This window comes from Eimeria necatrix, genomic scaffold, assembly GCF_000499385.1.
Source record: "Eimeria necatrix Houghton genomic scaffold, Enh_scaff519, whole genome shotgun sequence".
Classification (NCBI taxonomy): domain Eukaryota; phylum Apicomplexa; class Conoidasida; order Eucoccidiorida; family Eimeriidae; genus Eimeria; species Eimeria necatrix.
The window spans coordinates 1-15,000 of NW_013654392.1; the positions used below are offsets into that span (position 1 = coordinate 1).

General features: G+C 56.2%; 3 protein-coding genes across 3 annotated transcripts; 2 read left to right on the forward strand and 1 right to left on the reverse strand.

Annotated features, from left to right (window-relative positions):
* Positions 1 to 381: 381 nt before the first annotated feature.
* On the reverse strand, positions 382 to 5,702 carry ENH_00060290 (corA-like Mg2+ transporter domain-containing protein, putative; the record flags this gene model as incomplete). The annotated part of the gene is made up of 5 exons (XM_013581934.1): positions 382 to 663; positions 1,027 to 1,365; positions 3,720 to 3,845; positions 4,298 to 4,728; positions 4,814 to 5,702. 5 exons carry the CDS (start codon positions 5,700 to 5,702, stop codon positions 382 to 384), a joined length of 2,067 nt encoding a protein of 688 aa, XP_013437388.1.
* Positions 5,703 to 7,221: 1,519 nt separating this feature from the next.
* Positions 7,222 to 8,773, forward strand: ENH_00060300 (glycogenin-1, putative; the record flags this gene model as incomplete). The annotated part of the gene is made up of 2 exons (XM_013581935.1): positions 7,222 to 8,242; positions 8,358 to 8,773. 2 exons carry the CDS (start codon positions 7,222 to 7,224, stop codon positions 8,771 to 8,773), a joined length of 1,437 nt encoding a protein of 478 aa, XP_013437389.1.
* A 208-nt stretch (positions 8,774 to 8,981) lies between these two features.
* ENH_00060310 (hypothetical protein, conserved) lies at positions 8,982 to 10,319 on the forward strand (the record flags this gene model as incomplete). Its single annotated transcript, XM_013581936.1, has 1 exon — positions 8,982 to 10,319. The coding sequence occupies one exon, from the start codon at positions 8,982 to 8,984 to the stop codon at positions 10,317 to 10,319; it is 1,338 nt and encodes a 445-aa protein (XP_013437390.1).
* Between the last annotated feature and the right edge of the window lie 4,681 nt (positions 10,320 to 15,000).

Genomic DNA, 15,000 nt, shown 5'->3' on the forward strand with positions numbered 1-15,000 from the left:
TGTCCCTCGTTTTCCCTTTCTGTCCCTTTTTTTGTCTCCTTTGTTGTTTCTTTTTTGTCTCCTTTTTGTTTCTTTCATCTCCATTTGAGTCTCCTTTTTGTCTCCTTTTTTGTCCCCTTTTTGTCTCCTTTTATCTCTTCCACTTCTTTTAAATTTCCTCTAATATCTTTCTGTCTCCTTCAAACTTCTTCAACCCTCCATTGTCTCCATTTGTCTCCTTTTTGTCTCCTTTTTGTCTCTTTTTGTCTCCTTTTGTCTCCTTTTAACTTCTCCATTGTCTCCCTTTTAGTCCTTTTTGTCTCTTTATGTTCATTCCAAAGAGACCAGCAGCAGCAGCAGCAGCAGCAGCAAAAGTGTCTCCTTTTGTCTCCTGTTGTCTCCTCAGAGTTTCTGTCTCTGGAACCACCAGTAGACGGCCAGCAGCAGCGCCACTGCAGCAGCAGCAGCAGCAGCAGCAGCAGCCCAAAAGACCCTTTCCTCGTTCTCCAAGCCGCTCTTTATGTTCATTCCAAAGAGACCAGCAGCAGCAGCAACAAACCCGAAAAAAGCGGATAAGATATCCAAAGCAATTTCGCTTTTAAGAAAAGCATTTCGAGTCGAAGCCAGCTGCAGCTCCATCAGCTGCAGCGCGTCTTCCAGGGCCTCCTCCGTCCGCGCGATCACCTGCGCAAACCCTAAATTAGGGTTTAGGGTTTAGGGTTTGGGGTTTAGGGTTTGGCGCTTGGGCGCGCTTCCAAGCCGCCCAACAGTGCACCAGCGGGACAGCGACGCCAAGGCAGCTTGCCGACGAAACAGGGTTTACGGTTTAGGGTTTAGGGTTTAGGGTTTAGGGTTTAGGGTTTAGGGTTTAGGGTTTGGCAGGGCGGTTTAGCTTTCGCAGACAGACCCAGCACTATTGCAAGCCCCAGAACACGCAGACCTCAAACCCCTCACCCAAACCCTAGTCCCTCCACCCCCCAACCCCAAACCCTAAACCCTACTAAACCCTAAACCCTAAACCCTAAACCCTAAACCCTAAACCCTCACTTGGTAGATGGCCTCGACTTCCTGCTCGTAGCACTCGAGGAGGATCTCCGCGTCTTCTGCGTTTGCAGACCTTTGGGGACAGTCCCAGAGTTGGTCGTTTTCCCAAAAACGACTGAGTTCGATTCTGGAAATGTCTCCTTCTTGATTGAGTTCTTTCAAGGCTTTTTGGAGTCCCTTCGTGAGTTCCTTGCTGCTGCAGAGTCTCCTTTTGAGGGCGGAGCAGCGCCGCAGCAAGCTGCTGCTGCTGCTGCTGCTGCTGCGCTCCTCCTGCAGCAGCAGCAGCAAACCCTCCGCTGCTGCTGCCAGCGGACTCAACTCCCCCAACAAGTTCTCGCACGCCTGACGCAAAAGGAGACAGTTTTTAAAAGGAGACAGTTTTTAAAAGGAGACAGTTTTTAAAAGGAGACAGTTTTTAAAAGGAGACAGTTTTGAAAAGGAGACAGTTTCGAGGAGACAGTTTTAAGAAGGAGACAGTTTGGAAGAGACAGTTTTGAAAAGGAGACAGTTTGAAAGAGACAGACAGCAAAAGGAGACAGTTTTAAAAAGGAGACAGTCTGAAGGAGACAGTTCAAGGGAGACAGTTTAAAGGAGACAGGCAAAACGAGACACTTTTAAAAAGGAGACAGTTTAAGAGACAGCTCGGAAGGGACAGTTTAAAGGAGACAGTTTAGAAGAGACAGTTTAAAAGAGACAGCTTGAAAGAGACACTTTGAAGGAGACAGTTTGAAGGAGACAGTTTGAAGGAGACAGTTTGAAGGAGGCAGTTTGAAGGAGACAGTTTGAAGGAGACAGTTTGAAGGAGACAGGCAAAAAAGAGACAGTTCGAAAGGAGACAGTTTCGAAGGAGACAGTCGGAAAGGAGACACTTTTAAAGGAGACACTCAGAAAGGTGGCAGCCAAAAAGGAGTCAGTCAAAAGGGAGACACTTTTAGAGGAGACAGGCAAAAAGGAGACACTTCGAAAGGAGACAGTCACAAAAGAGACACTTTTAAAAAGAGACACTTTTAAAAAGAGACACTTTTGAAGGAGACGCTTTTGAAGGAGACAGGCAAAAAGGAGACAGTTCTAAAAGAGAGAGTTTTAAAGGAGACAGTTTAAAGGAGACATTTCGAGGAGACAGCCAAAGGGGAGACAGTTTCAGAGGAAACAATTTTAAAGGAGACATTTTTAAATGAGACATCTTTAAAGGAGACAATATTAAAGGAGACAAGTTTAAAGGAGACACATTTAAAGGAGACACTTTAAAAGGAGACACTTTAGGAGGAGACTGTTTTGGAGACAGTCAAAAAGAAGACACTTTTGAAGGAGACATTTTTGAAGTAGACACTTTTAAAGGAGACAGTTTAAAAAGGGGTAATCTGAAGTTCGAGGAGACAGTGGAAAAGGAGACAGTTCAAAAGGAGACAGTTTGAAAAAGACACTTTTAACACTTTTAAAGGAGACAGTTTAAAAGGAGACAGTTTGGAAGGAGACAGTTTTAAAAGAGAGAGCTTTAAAGGAGACAGTTTGAAGGAGATAATTTAAAAGGGAGACAGTTTCGAGGAGATGGGTGGAAGGAGACAATTAAAAGGAGACAATTAAAAGGAGACAATTAAAAGGAGACAATTAAAAGGAGACAATTAAAAGGAGACAATTAAAAGGAGATAATTAAGATGAGACAAGCAAGATGAGACAATTAAAAGGAGACAATAAAAAGGAGACAATTAAATGGAGACAATAAAAAGGAGGCAATTAAAAGGAGACAACTAAAAGGAGACGGTTAAAGGGAGACAATTAAAAGGAGACAATTAAAAGGAGACAGTCGAAGGGAGGCAATTAAAAGGAGACAATTAAAAGGAGACAATTAAAAGGAGACAATTAAAAGGAGACAATTAAAAGGAGACAGTCGAGAGCGTTGATGAAAGGAGACAGGAAAGGAGACAATTAAATGAGGCAGCAAAAAGACACAATTAGGAGACAGGAAAAAGAGGAAAGGAGACAAGAGAGAAGAAAAAGGGACAAAAAAAGACAATTAAAGAAGAAGAGACAAAAGGAAATCAAAAGGAGATAAAAGGAAATCAAAAGGAGACAGGAGGAGACAAAAAGGACATAAAAGAACGAAATCAAAAGGAGACAGGAGGAGACAAAAAGGACATAAAAGAAGGAAATAAAAAGGAGACAACAGAGCCAAAAGAGACACAGGAGAGGAAAAAGAGAACAAAAGGAGACAAAAAGGAAACAAAGGGAGACAAGAAGGGCCGAAAGAAGACAAAAAAATTAAATGGAGAGAAAACAAAGGAGACAAAGGGACACAAAAAAGGAGACAAAAAAAACTGAAAAAGAGGACAACAAGGAGACTGAAGGGCCAAAGAAGGAGACAAAAGGGAGACAAAAAGGGCCAAAGAAGGAGACAAAAAAGAGACGAAAAGGCCCGAAAAGGAGACAAAAAGGCCCAAAAAGGAGACAACAGGAGACAAAAAAGGAGACAAAAGGAGCCAAAAAGGGAGACAAAAAAGGCCAAAAAGGGAGACAAAAAAGGACCTAAAAAGGAGACAAAAAAGGCCAAAAAGGGAGACAAAAAAGGACCACAAAAGGAGAAAAAAAGGACCCAAAAAGGAGACAAAAAGGAGACAAAAAGGAGCCAAAAAGGAGACAAAAAGGAGACAAAAAGAGACAAAAAGAGACAAAAGGAGACAAAAGGAGACAGTGCTGACGTGGACTAGGAGGGCCTCGAGGACTGCAAACTCGGGGGGCCCCGAGCGCTTCAATTCGCTCAAATGGAGAAGTTTGGAAATCAGCGACTCGTAGGGGTCCAAACCCTCGGGGCCCCGCAAACCCTCCTGCCAAACCCCAAACCCCAAACCCTAAACCCTAAACCCTAAACCCTAACCCTAAACCCTAACCCTAAACCCTAACCCTAAACCCTAAGGCCTGGCGCCAGGCCTCGCGCGCTCTAGGCCCACCGCGCGCCCCACTGGACGCGGCCGCGCCCGCCCCCAAACCCAAACCCCAACCCTAAACCCTAAACCCTAAACCCTAAACCCTAAACCCTAAACCCTAAACCCTAAACCCTAAACCCTAAGCCCTATCTTGCCTCTTCTCCATTGTGGGTGTCCGAGAAGTGGAGGGTCCTGGGGAGGCGGTGGGCGTGGGCGTTGAAGAAGGAGCTGCTGCTGCCGGTGCTGCAGCAGCTGCTGCTGCTGCTGCTGCTGCTGCTGCTGCTGCTGCTGCTGCAGCGCGGCGCCGGGGGCGGCAGCAGCAGCACGCGGCGGTGCAGCAAAATGCAACGCACCCCCGGCAAGTTCACGAGGAGACAGTTCCTGCGGACTTCAATGCTGGGCCTCCCGTCTCCAAAAGGAGACACTACTTGTCGCAAGTCCCGCAGCTTCAAAGCCCCCACTTTTGTCTCCAAAAGTTCCTGTCTCTTGTTGTGCAGGTGCACCAGCCGCAGCAGCTCGGGTGTCTGTACACTCCGCCGCTGCATGCATCCTTCGCTAATGTCCACCACTGTCAGCTTCCGTCCCCTTTGGGGCCCGGGGGCCCCCCCAAACAGGCTCCAGGGGGCCCCCGGGGGGCCCCCACCACGCCCCCAGCGACGGGCCCGACGCGGGGCCCCCTCCCGACGCCCACAGCGGGGCCCCCAGGGGGGCCCCCAGGGGGGCCCCCAGGGGGGCCCCCAGGGGGGCCCCCCGGGAGGAAGAGGGTACTGGGGGCGCGCGGGAACTGCGGCCGAGAGACAGGCGCAAGGAAGAAGCCAAAGAACCCATTAGGCCCGAAGGGGGGCCCCCCGGAGACAAGGAGACAGTACCCTCTTGGGGGCCCCCCTCTGAGGAGACACTGGGCTTGAAGAGACAGCGCCCGTAGCCCAGCAGCTTCTCCCGCAAGCTGCTGCTGCTGCTGCTGCTGCTGCTGCTGCTGCTGCGCAGGGGCCCAGCTAGCTGCCCCGCGGCCTCGCTAGCTGCCTGGCTAGCCACGCGGGAGCAGCTGTGGGGCCCCACATCCGACAGCAAACTCGAGGGGGCCCCCAGCAGCGGCTGCTGCAGAGAAGAGACACTTCTGCTGCTGCTGCTGCTGCTGCTGCTCACCCGGGGCACGTACGAGCTGCCCACGCACACGTCGCGCAGCTCCCGCTGCTGCTGCTGCTGCTGCTCCTGCTGCAGCTGCTGCTCCTGCTGCTGCTGCTGCAGCTGCTCCCCCTGCTCCCCATCCTGCTGCTGCTGCTGGTGCTGCTGCTGCTGCTGCTGCTGCTGCTGCCGGTAGGGCGGCTCTGGCAGGACGCGGCTGCTTCCTCTTTGGTGCTTGCTTCGATGCGTGGCACCGCCTGCTGCTGCTGCTGCTGCTGCTGCTGCTGCTGCTGCTCCATCTCCTGAAGGCAAAATGCCCACTGCCACAGAGTCCTCATCTGCTGCTGCTGCTGCTGCTGCTGCTGCTGCTGGATCGTCTCCTCTCACACTGGCCTCCGCTGCTGTCGAGTCGTCTCGGCCTGCTGCTGCTGCTGGCGAGGTGCGGGTGCTGTCCTGCTGCTGCTGCTGCTGCTGCTGCAGCTCCAGCTCTTTCTGCTGCTGCTTCCGCTCTTGCTGCTGCTGCTGCTGCCGCTCTCGCTGCTGCTGCTTCCGCTCTTGCTCCTGCTGCTGCAGCTCGTGCTGCTGCTCATACCGCTGCAGCGGCGAACGAGATATGCTCACGTGGTCCTCCATGGCAGCCCAAACCCTAAACCCTAAACCCTAAACCCTAAACCCTAAACCCTAAACCCTAAACTATTCAACGAACTTCAAGGATTTTTCATGTACAGACGGGAAAACTCCACGTCATCGTGGTATCCTTGCTGCTGCAGCTGCTGTTGCTGCTGCTGTCGTTGCTGCTGTTGCTGCTGCAGTTCCTGCGGGTTTCGCCGTTGTCTTTGTTGCTGCTGCTGTTATTGCTGCTGTTATTGCTGCCGTTATTGCTGCTGTTGCCGTTGTTGTTGCTGTTGCTGCAGCTGTTGCTGTTGTTGCTGCAGATGCTGTTGCTGCTGCTGCTGCTGCTGCTGCTGTTTTCACCGCCGCGGTTCCTGTCGTTATTGTTGTTGCTGTTGCTGCTGCTGCTGCTGCAGCTGTCGGTGTCTTTGTCGTTGCAAGTGTGCTGCTGCTGCTGCTGCTGCTGCTGCTGCTGCTGCTGCTGCTCGGAGACTCACGCTCGGCGGTGTCTCCCACGAGTCGTGGGGGGTACGTACACGCGAGACCGAGGCAACGCTTCTGTCTCCCGGGAATTAGGGTTTAGGGTTTAGGGTTTAGGGTTTAGGGTTTAGGGTTTCGGGAGGGTTGGGGGCGCGGAGCCCCCAGCTCAGCTGCTGCAGCTGTAGATACGGTGTGTTGCGGTGTATGTACACTGGGAAGGCGCGGGGCGGAAAGCGCAGAGACGAAGAAGAGTCTATCGGTGGAGCAGCCCCGAGTGGTTTGCTGCTGCTGCTGCTGCTGCTGCTGCTGCTGCTGCTGCTGCTGCTGCTGGATTGCTTTGGATTGTAAAAAGTGAACTTTGAAGGAAACTGCAGAAAGAAGCGCCCCGAGATTGGGAGAAGACTTCAGTTAGGAGGTGACGGGGCCCCCTTGCTGCTGCTGCCGATGCTGCGGGGGGCCCCCCAGCTGAGCGCTGCTGCTGCTGCTGCTGCTGCTGCTGCTGCTGCTGCTGCTGCTGCGCCATGTGTGCGCGTTGTGCATGCAAGAAATCCCTTTTTGATGGAGAAAATTCATTAGTGGCGTTTGGAAGGAAATGAAAGACAAGGAACGGGCAGTGAGGTGTACGTACACCGCACGCCGCAGCTGCCTGTACACCCCAGCCGCTGCTGCTGCTGCTGCTCTCCCTGCGCCATTTTCGGCGCTTTTTTTCGCCTTTTTGCGCAAAACTTGAATTAAAATAAATTAAAAAAAGAAGTTTTTATTGCCCTTTTCCCGGGCTGCAGTTTCCGCGCCGGAGCCCCGGGCGGCTCGGCTGCGTGTGGCTAGCTGCAGCAGCAGCAGCAGCAGCAGCAGCCGCAGCAGCAGCAGCAGCGCTTCGACGCGCCGCCCGCAGATTCCGCGCTGCTGCGCAGAGCCGCGGTGTACAGACACCCGAGGGGCCCCCGCGCCCGCCAGCTGCTGCTGCTGAAGTGCTGCTGCTTGTCTTTGCGGCGCCGGCGGGGCCCGGGGGCCCCTGCAGCAGCAGCAGCAGCAGCAGCAGCAGCAGCAGCTGGGCGGCGCCATGGCGGCCTCGGCCCCCCCCCCGGGGTGTACGTACACCGCGGGGGCCCCCCCGGGCTCTGCGCCCGCGCCGGGGGCCCCCCCGGGGTGTACGTACACCCCAAGAAAGGCCTACGCCACGGCAGTGGCCTCCCCAGTCGACTCTCCGGGTCTCCTTTGTCTAATAAAGTCTTTGAACAATTCTTTGTCTCTTTTTCCCCTTCTTGTCCTCGCCGCGCCCCACACCAAACCCTCTCTCCTTTCCCTCATTCGCCAGCTCGACAACGCAGACAACAAACCAAACCCTAACGCGCCCCCGGGGCCCCCGGGGGGGCCCCCCTTGGGGCCCCCGGGGCCCCCGGGGCCCCCTGGGGGGCCCCCCCTGGGGCCCCCTGGGGGGGCCCCCGCAGGGGGCCCCGAGGGGGCCTCGGCCACGGGGGCCCCTGGGAGGACCCCCGAGGGGCTGCCTGGGGGGGGCTCGTCCACAGGGGCCCCTGAGGGGGCCCACACGGGGCCCCCTGTTGGGGGCCCCCCCAGAGGGGCCTCTGAGGGGGGCCCCACAGGGCCCCCAGCGGAAGCCCTTTCGCAGAGGGCCCCTGGGGGGCCCCCCACGAAGGGGCGCTCGCAGGGGCCCCCTGCTGCAGGGGCCCCCGGGAGCGAGGGTACAGCTGCGGGTCCCCTCCTGGGGGCCCCCGGGAAGAGGCCCTGTCCTGAAGGGGGCCCCCCGGGGGCCGCGGAGGGGGGCCCCGCTGAGGGCCCCCCAGGGGGGCCCCCCGCGGAGAGGGGCCCCCCAAAGGGGACCCCTCCAGAAGGGGGGCCCCCGGGGGCCCCTGCGGAGGGGCCCCCCAGGGGGGCCCCCGCGTTCCTTTCAGGGTACGAAGTGTTTGGGGTTTTGCGTCTGTCGCACTTGGTGGTTTACTTCTTGGAAATGGAGCCGCTGCAGCTGTCCCCTGCAGCAGAACCCCCGCAGCAGCAGCAGCAGCAGCAGCAGCAGCAGCAGCAGCAGCAGCAGCAAAGTTGCTGCGCCGGGGGTCAGCGTGTCGGTCAGGTTGGCCCCTTTCGCAGCAGACGGGGCTGCTGCTGCTGGCCGCGACGGAGGCCCAGCAGCAGCAGCAGCAGCAGCAGCAGCAGCAGCGCAGCTGCTGTCTCCGCGAACAGCCACCTTGCAGCAGCAGCAGCAGCAGCAGCAGCACGCATGCGACCAGCTCTTCACTCTTTACCTCAACAACTTCTTCTCCGATTGGTTTTCTTGGGAGTCTCCCCACAGGCTGCCCTTCAGGTGCAACGCCAGCCACATTATGCTGCAGCAGCTCACTCGCCCTGCTGCTGCTGCTGCTGCTGCTGCTGCTGCTGCTGCTGCGGGAGCAGCAGCAGCGCCTCCGCAGAGCCCCAGGGCCCCCGCAGCAACAAAAGTGGCCTTCGAAGACCCCCAGGAGGCTGCAGCACCTCTGGGGCCCTCGGGGGCCCCGGGGGGCCCCCAAGGGGGCCCCTCAGGGGGCCCCAGGTCCCCTAGGAGTCCAAGGGGGCCCCTTGAGGGCCCTCCAGGGACTTCTGGGGCCCCCAGAAACCCTTGAGGGCCCTGTGGGGCCCCCGGAGGGCCCCCGAGAAGCGGCTGGGGGCCCCCCGGGGCCCCTGGGGGGCCCCCGAGGGCCCCCGGGGGCCCCTGGGGGCCCCCCGAGGCCCCTGGAGGGCCCCCGAGGGCCCCCGGGGGCCCCTGGGGGCCCCCCGGGGCCCCTGGAGGGGCGCTCGAACAGCAGCCGCGCGGAGGGCCCCCTGTCGCGGATGTTTGTCTCCAAGGGAGGAGACTGTGCAGTGCGAGTGCAGTCTCTTGCTTCTTTGCAGGGCCTGCACGGGGCCCCCCCCGCTGCTGCTGCTGCTGCTGCTGCTGCTGCTGCTGCTGCGGGGGGGGCCCCCGGGGAGACAGGGGGCCTCTACACGCACTACTCCTCCGTGGGGAGCGGCAGCAGTCTCTCAGTGTCTCTTTCTTTCTCAAGAGACAGAGAAGGAGACAGTGGGGTCTTGGGGGGCCCCCTGCTGCCTGTGGGGCTGCTGGTGGGGGCGATGCAGCAAATGCTGCAGGAGCTGGAGGGGGAGGCGGAGGGCAGCAGCAGCAGCAGCAGCAGCAGCAGCAGCAGCAGCAACAGCCCCGCGCCCTCGCCCCCCTCAGTCTCCTTGTCTCCAGCTGTCTCCTCTTCTCCCTCTCCCAGCTCAGGAGACACTTCGGACTCGGAGAGACACAAAACCCGCAAGCCCGCCAGCAGCAGCAGCAGCAGCAGCAGCAGGAACAGCAGCAGCAGGAACAGCAGCAGCAGCAGCCCGCAGAGCGCTCCAGAGGAGACTGCTCGCCCCAGGGGGCCCCCGGACACTTTCCACGAGGGGCCCCGGGGGCCCCCGGGGGCCCCCCAGGGGGCCCCCAGCTGCATGCAATATGAGGGTTGGGGCTTTGAAGCAAACAGCGACGCTGCAGCAGCAGCAGCAGCAGCAACAGAGCTCAGTGCCCACGTGCGGAGGCTGCTGCAGAGCAGCTCTTTCACGGCAGAGACAGAGCCGCAGCAGCAGCAGCAGCAGCAGCAGCAGCAGCAGCAGCAGCAGCCGCAGCAGCAGCAGCAGCAGCAGGAGGGGACGGAGCCAGGCGGCTGGAGCAGCCCCTTGCCCTTGCCCCCCCCTCTTTCTGGAGCAGCAGCGGCGCCGGCCGCGCCCTCGCCGCCAGCAGCAGCAGCAGCAGCAGCAGCAGCAGCAGCAGCAGCAGCAGCAGCAGCAGCAGCAGCAGCAGCACAGCAGCAGCAGCAGCAGCAGCAGCAGCAGCAGCAGCAGCAGCAGCAGCAGCAGCAGCAGCAGCAGCAGCAGCAGAGGCGCTGCCGCCGCCCGTGTGGGCTGCATGCAGACCCATCTCCGTGCTGCGCTTCTCCTCAGCAGCAAAGCCCTGGAGCGGCGAAGGGCTGTGGGGCCCTTTGGAGACAATTTGGCTGCGGGTTTACTTGGGGCTGGACCCCTTCAAAGACAAGCAGCTCCACAACTACATTTGACTGCAGCAGCAGCAGCAGCAGCGCAGCAGCAGCAGCAGCAGCAGCAGCAGCAGCAGCAGCAGCAGCAGCAGCCAGGCAGCAGCAGCAGCAGTAGCGCAGCAGCAGCTGCTGCTGCTGGTGCAGCTGCGGCTTTTGGCGTGTGTGTCAACGACTCTGCGTTTGTACTCACACGCAGCAGCAGCAGCGCAGCAGCAGCAGCAGCAAACGCAGCGCAGCAGCAGCAGCAGCAGCAACAGCAGCAACAGCAAACACGAGCAGCAGCAGACAGCTCTGTCTTCTGCTGCGCAAGAAATTGACTCCACAGCATTCTTCACAGATCCCGTCACTTCCCAGCTAGCGGCTAGCTAGCTAGCTAGCTAGCCAGGTAGCTGGCTAGCTAACTGACTGGCTGACTAGCTAGCTAGCTGCCTAGCCGGTTGACTGGCTAGCCAGCTAGCTAGCTGAGCATTGACTATAGCTAGCTGGGCGGCTAGCCACTGAAGAGCTAGCTAGCCAGGCGGCGAGCGAATAAGCAGCTAGCTACTCAAGAAATTACCAGCTAGCTGCACAGCTAGTCCGTGACCAACCAGCTAGCCAACGAGCAAGTAGCTAGCTGGCCATATAGCTAGCTAGCTAGGGGCCTCGACAGCTAGCTAGCTACATGCCTGGGGGTCTCGCCAGCTAGCTATGTAGCTAGCTACATAGCCAGCTACCTGGCTAGCTTCCTAGCTAGCTACCTAGCTAGTTGCCTAGCTAGCTACCTAGCTACCAGCTAGCCAGCTAACTAGCTAGCTACTAACTAGCCAGGGGCTGAGTCAGCTAGCCAAGGGCTTGCTGGGAAAGTCTGCAGAGCTAGCAGCTGCTGGGGAGAGGCGAAGTGGCTAGCTAGCGACCTAGCCATATGGCTAGCTGGCCGGCTAGCTAGCTAGCTAGCTAGCTAGCCAGCCAGCTGACTACCTGGCTGCCTACTTCATGACGTGGCCAGTTAGCTAGCAACCCAGCTAGCTAGCTAACGAGCTAAGTAGCTAGCTAGCTTGGTAGCTATTTAGCTGACTAGCTAAGTAGCTGGCTCGCTAGCTGGCTAGCTAGCTAGCTAGCTGGGCAGCTAGCTGCTCGCCTGTCTGTGCTAAAGCCCAAACCCTCGAACGCCTTGCGCGGGCCGGGGTGTACGTACACCTGAGCCTTTTATTTCTTTTTTTTGCAGCAGCAAAACAGCCGACAAGTTGGCGCAGGTGTACGTACACCTTGCTGCTCAACCTCCTGAGCTGCCGGCCATACGGGGCTAGCTAGCTAGCTAGCTGGCTAGCTAGTTAGCTAGCTAGCTAGCTGGCTAGCTAGCCAGCTAGCTGTGTTGCTGGCAAGCTAGGTACCTAGCTGGCTTGCTAGCTAGCAGGCTGGCTAGCTAGCTAGCTGGCTAGGTGGCTAGCTAGCTAGCTGGCTAGCCAGCCGCAGGTGTCTACGGTGTACGTACACCGCAGCAGCGCTCGTTACGGAGTGTACGCACACTCCTGACGGAGCCAGCCAGCTAGCCATTGGCTAGCTAGCTAGCCAGACACCACCTGGCTAACTATCGAGCCAGCCAGCCAGCCACCTAGCTAGCTAGCTAGCCACCGGCTAGCTGGCAAGCCACCCACCACCTGGTTAGCTAGCTAGCTAGCTAGCCACCAGCTAGCTAGCTAGATAGGTACCTAGACAATCAATTAACCACCCGTTAGCTAGCTAGCTAGCTAGCTAGCTGGTTAGCTAGCCAGCTAGCTAGCTAATCACCAGCTAGCTAGCTAGCTAGCTAGCTAGCTAGCCAGCTAGCTCGCTAATCAACAGCTAGCTAGCTAGCTAGCTAGCTAGCTAGCTAGCTAGGCGTCGAGGCTGCCGCCAGTGAGTACGAGGTGGGCCGTGCCCTCTCCCTCCTGGACGCGCTGGAGGGCCTTGAGGGTCGGAAGAGACTCCATTAGGTTTTCCTGCAGTCTCCTTTCTGCAGCAGCAGCAGCAGCAGCAGCAACAGCAGCAGCAGCAGCAGCAGCAGCAGCAGCAGCAGCAGGGAAAAGGAGACACAAGAAATGGAGGCAGCATGAGCGGAGGAGACAGCAGGAAAAAGAAGTGGTAAAAGGAGACAGGAGAGATAAAAGGAGACAGAAGAAATAGAGAAGAGACAAAATAAATGAAAAGAGACAAAATAAACTAAAAAGGCGAAATAAATTAAAAAGACGGAAGAAATAATGAAAAAAGAATAAATAAAAAAGGAAAATGGAATAAAGAGAAAACAGAAATAAAAAGAGACAAAAGAGGCAGCTGCAAACCAAGTGTCTCCTCTCGGAGATGGTGGAAAAGAGACAAAAAAGAAAAAAGAAAATTGGAAAAAAAAAGGAGACAAAAGGGACAAAAAGGAGACAGAAATAAAAGAGGGAAAGACGGAGAAAAAGCAGACAAAAGAGCCCCAAAAGGAGACAAAAAAGGAGACAAAAAAACCCGCAAAGAGACAAAAAAGCCCCCAAAAGAGACTCGCTGCGCATGCATGCGCATGCGCATGCATGCAGCTGCGGTGTACGTACACCCCAACTCACCCAACTCCAACTTTTTTAATTTCTTTTCTTGTTTTCGCAAACTCGGAAACTTCCCGTGAAAGTGCCAGGAAATCCGCCGGAAGGCGTCCTTGGCGGTCTGCGCAGCCCAAACCCTAAACCCTAAACCCTAAACCCTAAACCCTAAACGCTGCAGCAGCAGCAGCAGCAGCAGCAGCAGCAGCGGGCGGCAGCAGCCCGCGCAGCCGCCGCGCTGGACTCCGGCGGCGCCGCGCCGCGCCCTCCTCCCGACGCACTGAGGACTCAGCACCGAGGGTTTAGGGTTTAGGGTTTAGGGTTTAGGGTTTAGGGTTTAGGGTTTGGCGAACCATGACATTCCCAAACGCGTCTCTGTAGTCTATGTTCACTTCTTTGCCAGAGTCCGCGTTGTGCAGCGGCTGCTCCAAGTGGTGGCCCCGCCGCCGCCGGATCTTATCCAAAGAAAAGAAGTCTGAACCGCAAACCCTAAACCCTAAACCCTAAACCCTAAACCCTAAACCCTAAACCCTAAACCCTAAACCCTAGGCGCTAGTCGAGGAGCACAAAGTGAAGGGGCCCCACGCTTCTTTTGCAAGCCTCAGCCTACACCAATAATGCGTCAGCAGCAGCAGCAGCAGCAGCTGCAGCAGCAGCAGCAACAGCAATTGCAGCAGCAGCAGCAGCAGCAGCAGCAGCAGCAGCAGAATAAAAGGGGTGCTGCAGCACCTTTGCTTTGTAGGTAAGCCAGAGCGCCTGAGACTGAATTTCCTATAGGTTGTTCCGCCATGAACTCGGGCTAATGAAGGACACACACAAACCCTAAACCCTAAACCCTAAACCCTAAACCCTAAACCCTAAACCCTAAACCCTAAACCCTAAACTACAAACCCTAAACCCTAAACCCTAAACCCTAAACCCTAAACCCTAAACCCTAAACCCTAAACCCTAAACCCCTAAACCCTAAACCCTAAACCCTAAACCCTAAACCCTAAACCCTAAACCCTAAACCCTAAACCCTAAAACAAAACCCTAAACCCTAAACCCTAAACCCTAAACCCTAAACCCTAAACCCTAAACCCTAAACCCTAAACCGCAAACCCTAAACCCTAAACCCTAAACCCTAAACCCTAAACCCTAAACCCTAAACCCTAAGCTGACCACTGCTAAACCCTAAACCCTAAACCCTAAACCCTAAACCCTAAACCCTAGAGCACCTTGAAGCGGGGCAAACCGAGAACGCCAGCCCCAATTCAACAAAACCCTAAACCCTAAACCCTAAACCCTAAACCCTAAACCCTAAACCCTAAACCCTAAACCCGAAAGCCTAAACCGTACCCTAAACCCTAAACCCTAAACCCTAAACCCTAAACCCTAAACCCTAAACCCTAAACCCTAAATACAAACCCTAAACCCTAAACCCTAAACCCTAAACCCTAAACCCTAAACCCTAAACCCTAAACCCTAAACCCCTAAACCCTAAACCCTAAACCCTAAACCCTAAACCCTAAACCCTAAACCCTAAACCCTAAACCCTAAATTAAACCCTAAACCCTAAACCCTAAACCCTAAACCCTAAACCCTAGAGCACCTTGAAGCGGGGCAAACCGAGAACGCCAGCCCCAATTCAACAAAACCCTCCTAAGCGTGGCCGTTGAAGGCCTCTCCAGCGCTTTCTTGCTCGCTAGGAGATAAGAGCTCACTTCTAGGGTGCAGTGCTTTCTACTCGCAACCCCCAGTTTAGGGTTTAGGGTTTAGGGTTTAGGGTTTAGGGTTTAGGGTACCTCTGAGTCCTCGTCTTCGCCGTCGTCTTCCTTTGCTGCCTCCACCAACTCTCCCTCTTCTGTCTCCTCCCGCTGCTGCTCGTTGTCTCGCGAGAGAGACCCTTGTGCTGCTTTGCTGCTGCTGCTGCTGCTGCTGCTGCTGCCGATCTTGATGCCCCTGCAGCAAGCCCTAAACCCTAAACCCTAAACCCTAAACCCTCATCCCTTCCCTCCCCGTCAGGCCCGCTCGGCCGCAGCTCACGCACTCCCCCAGCGGGCCTTACGGCTACGCAAGGTCGGCTTAGGGCTTAGGGCTTAGGGTTTAGGGTTTAGGGTTTAGGGTTTAGGGTTTAGGGTTTAGGGTTTAGGGTTTGCCTGGTGAGTCTCGCGCCTAAGAGAGTCGCTCTGGCCTCCTGCGCCTTTTCCAAAGGTGTCAATACACTCCGGCAAAACTCCGTCATGTCTGAAAGCTGCAAACCCTCTTCTTCTTTTTCCTCCA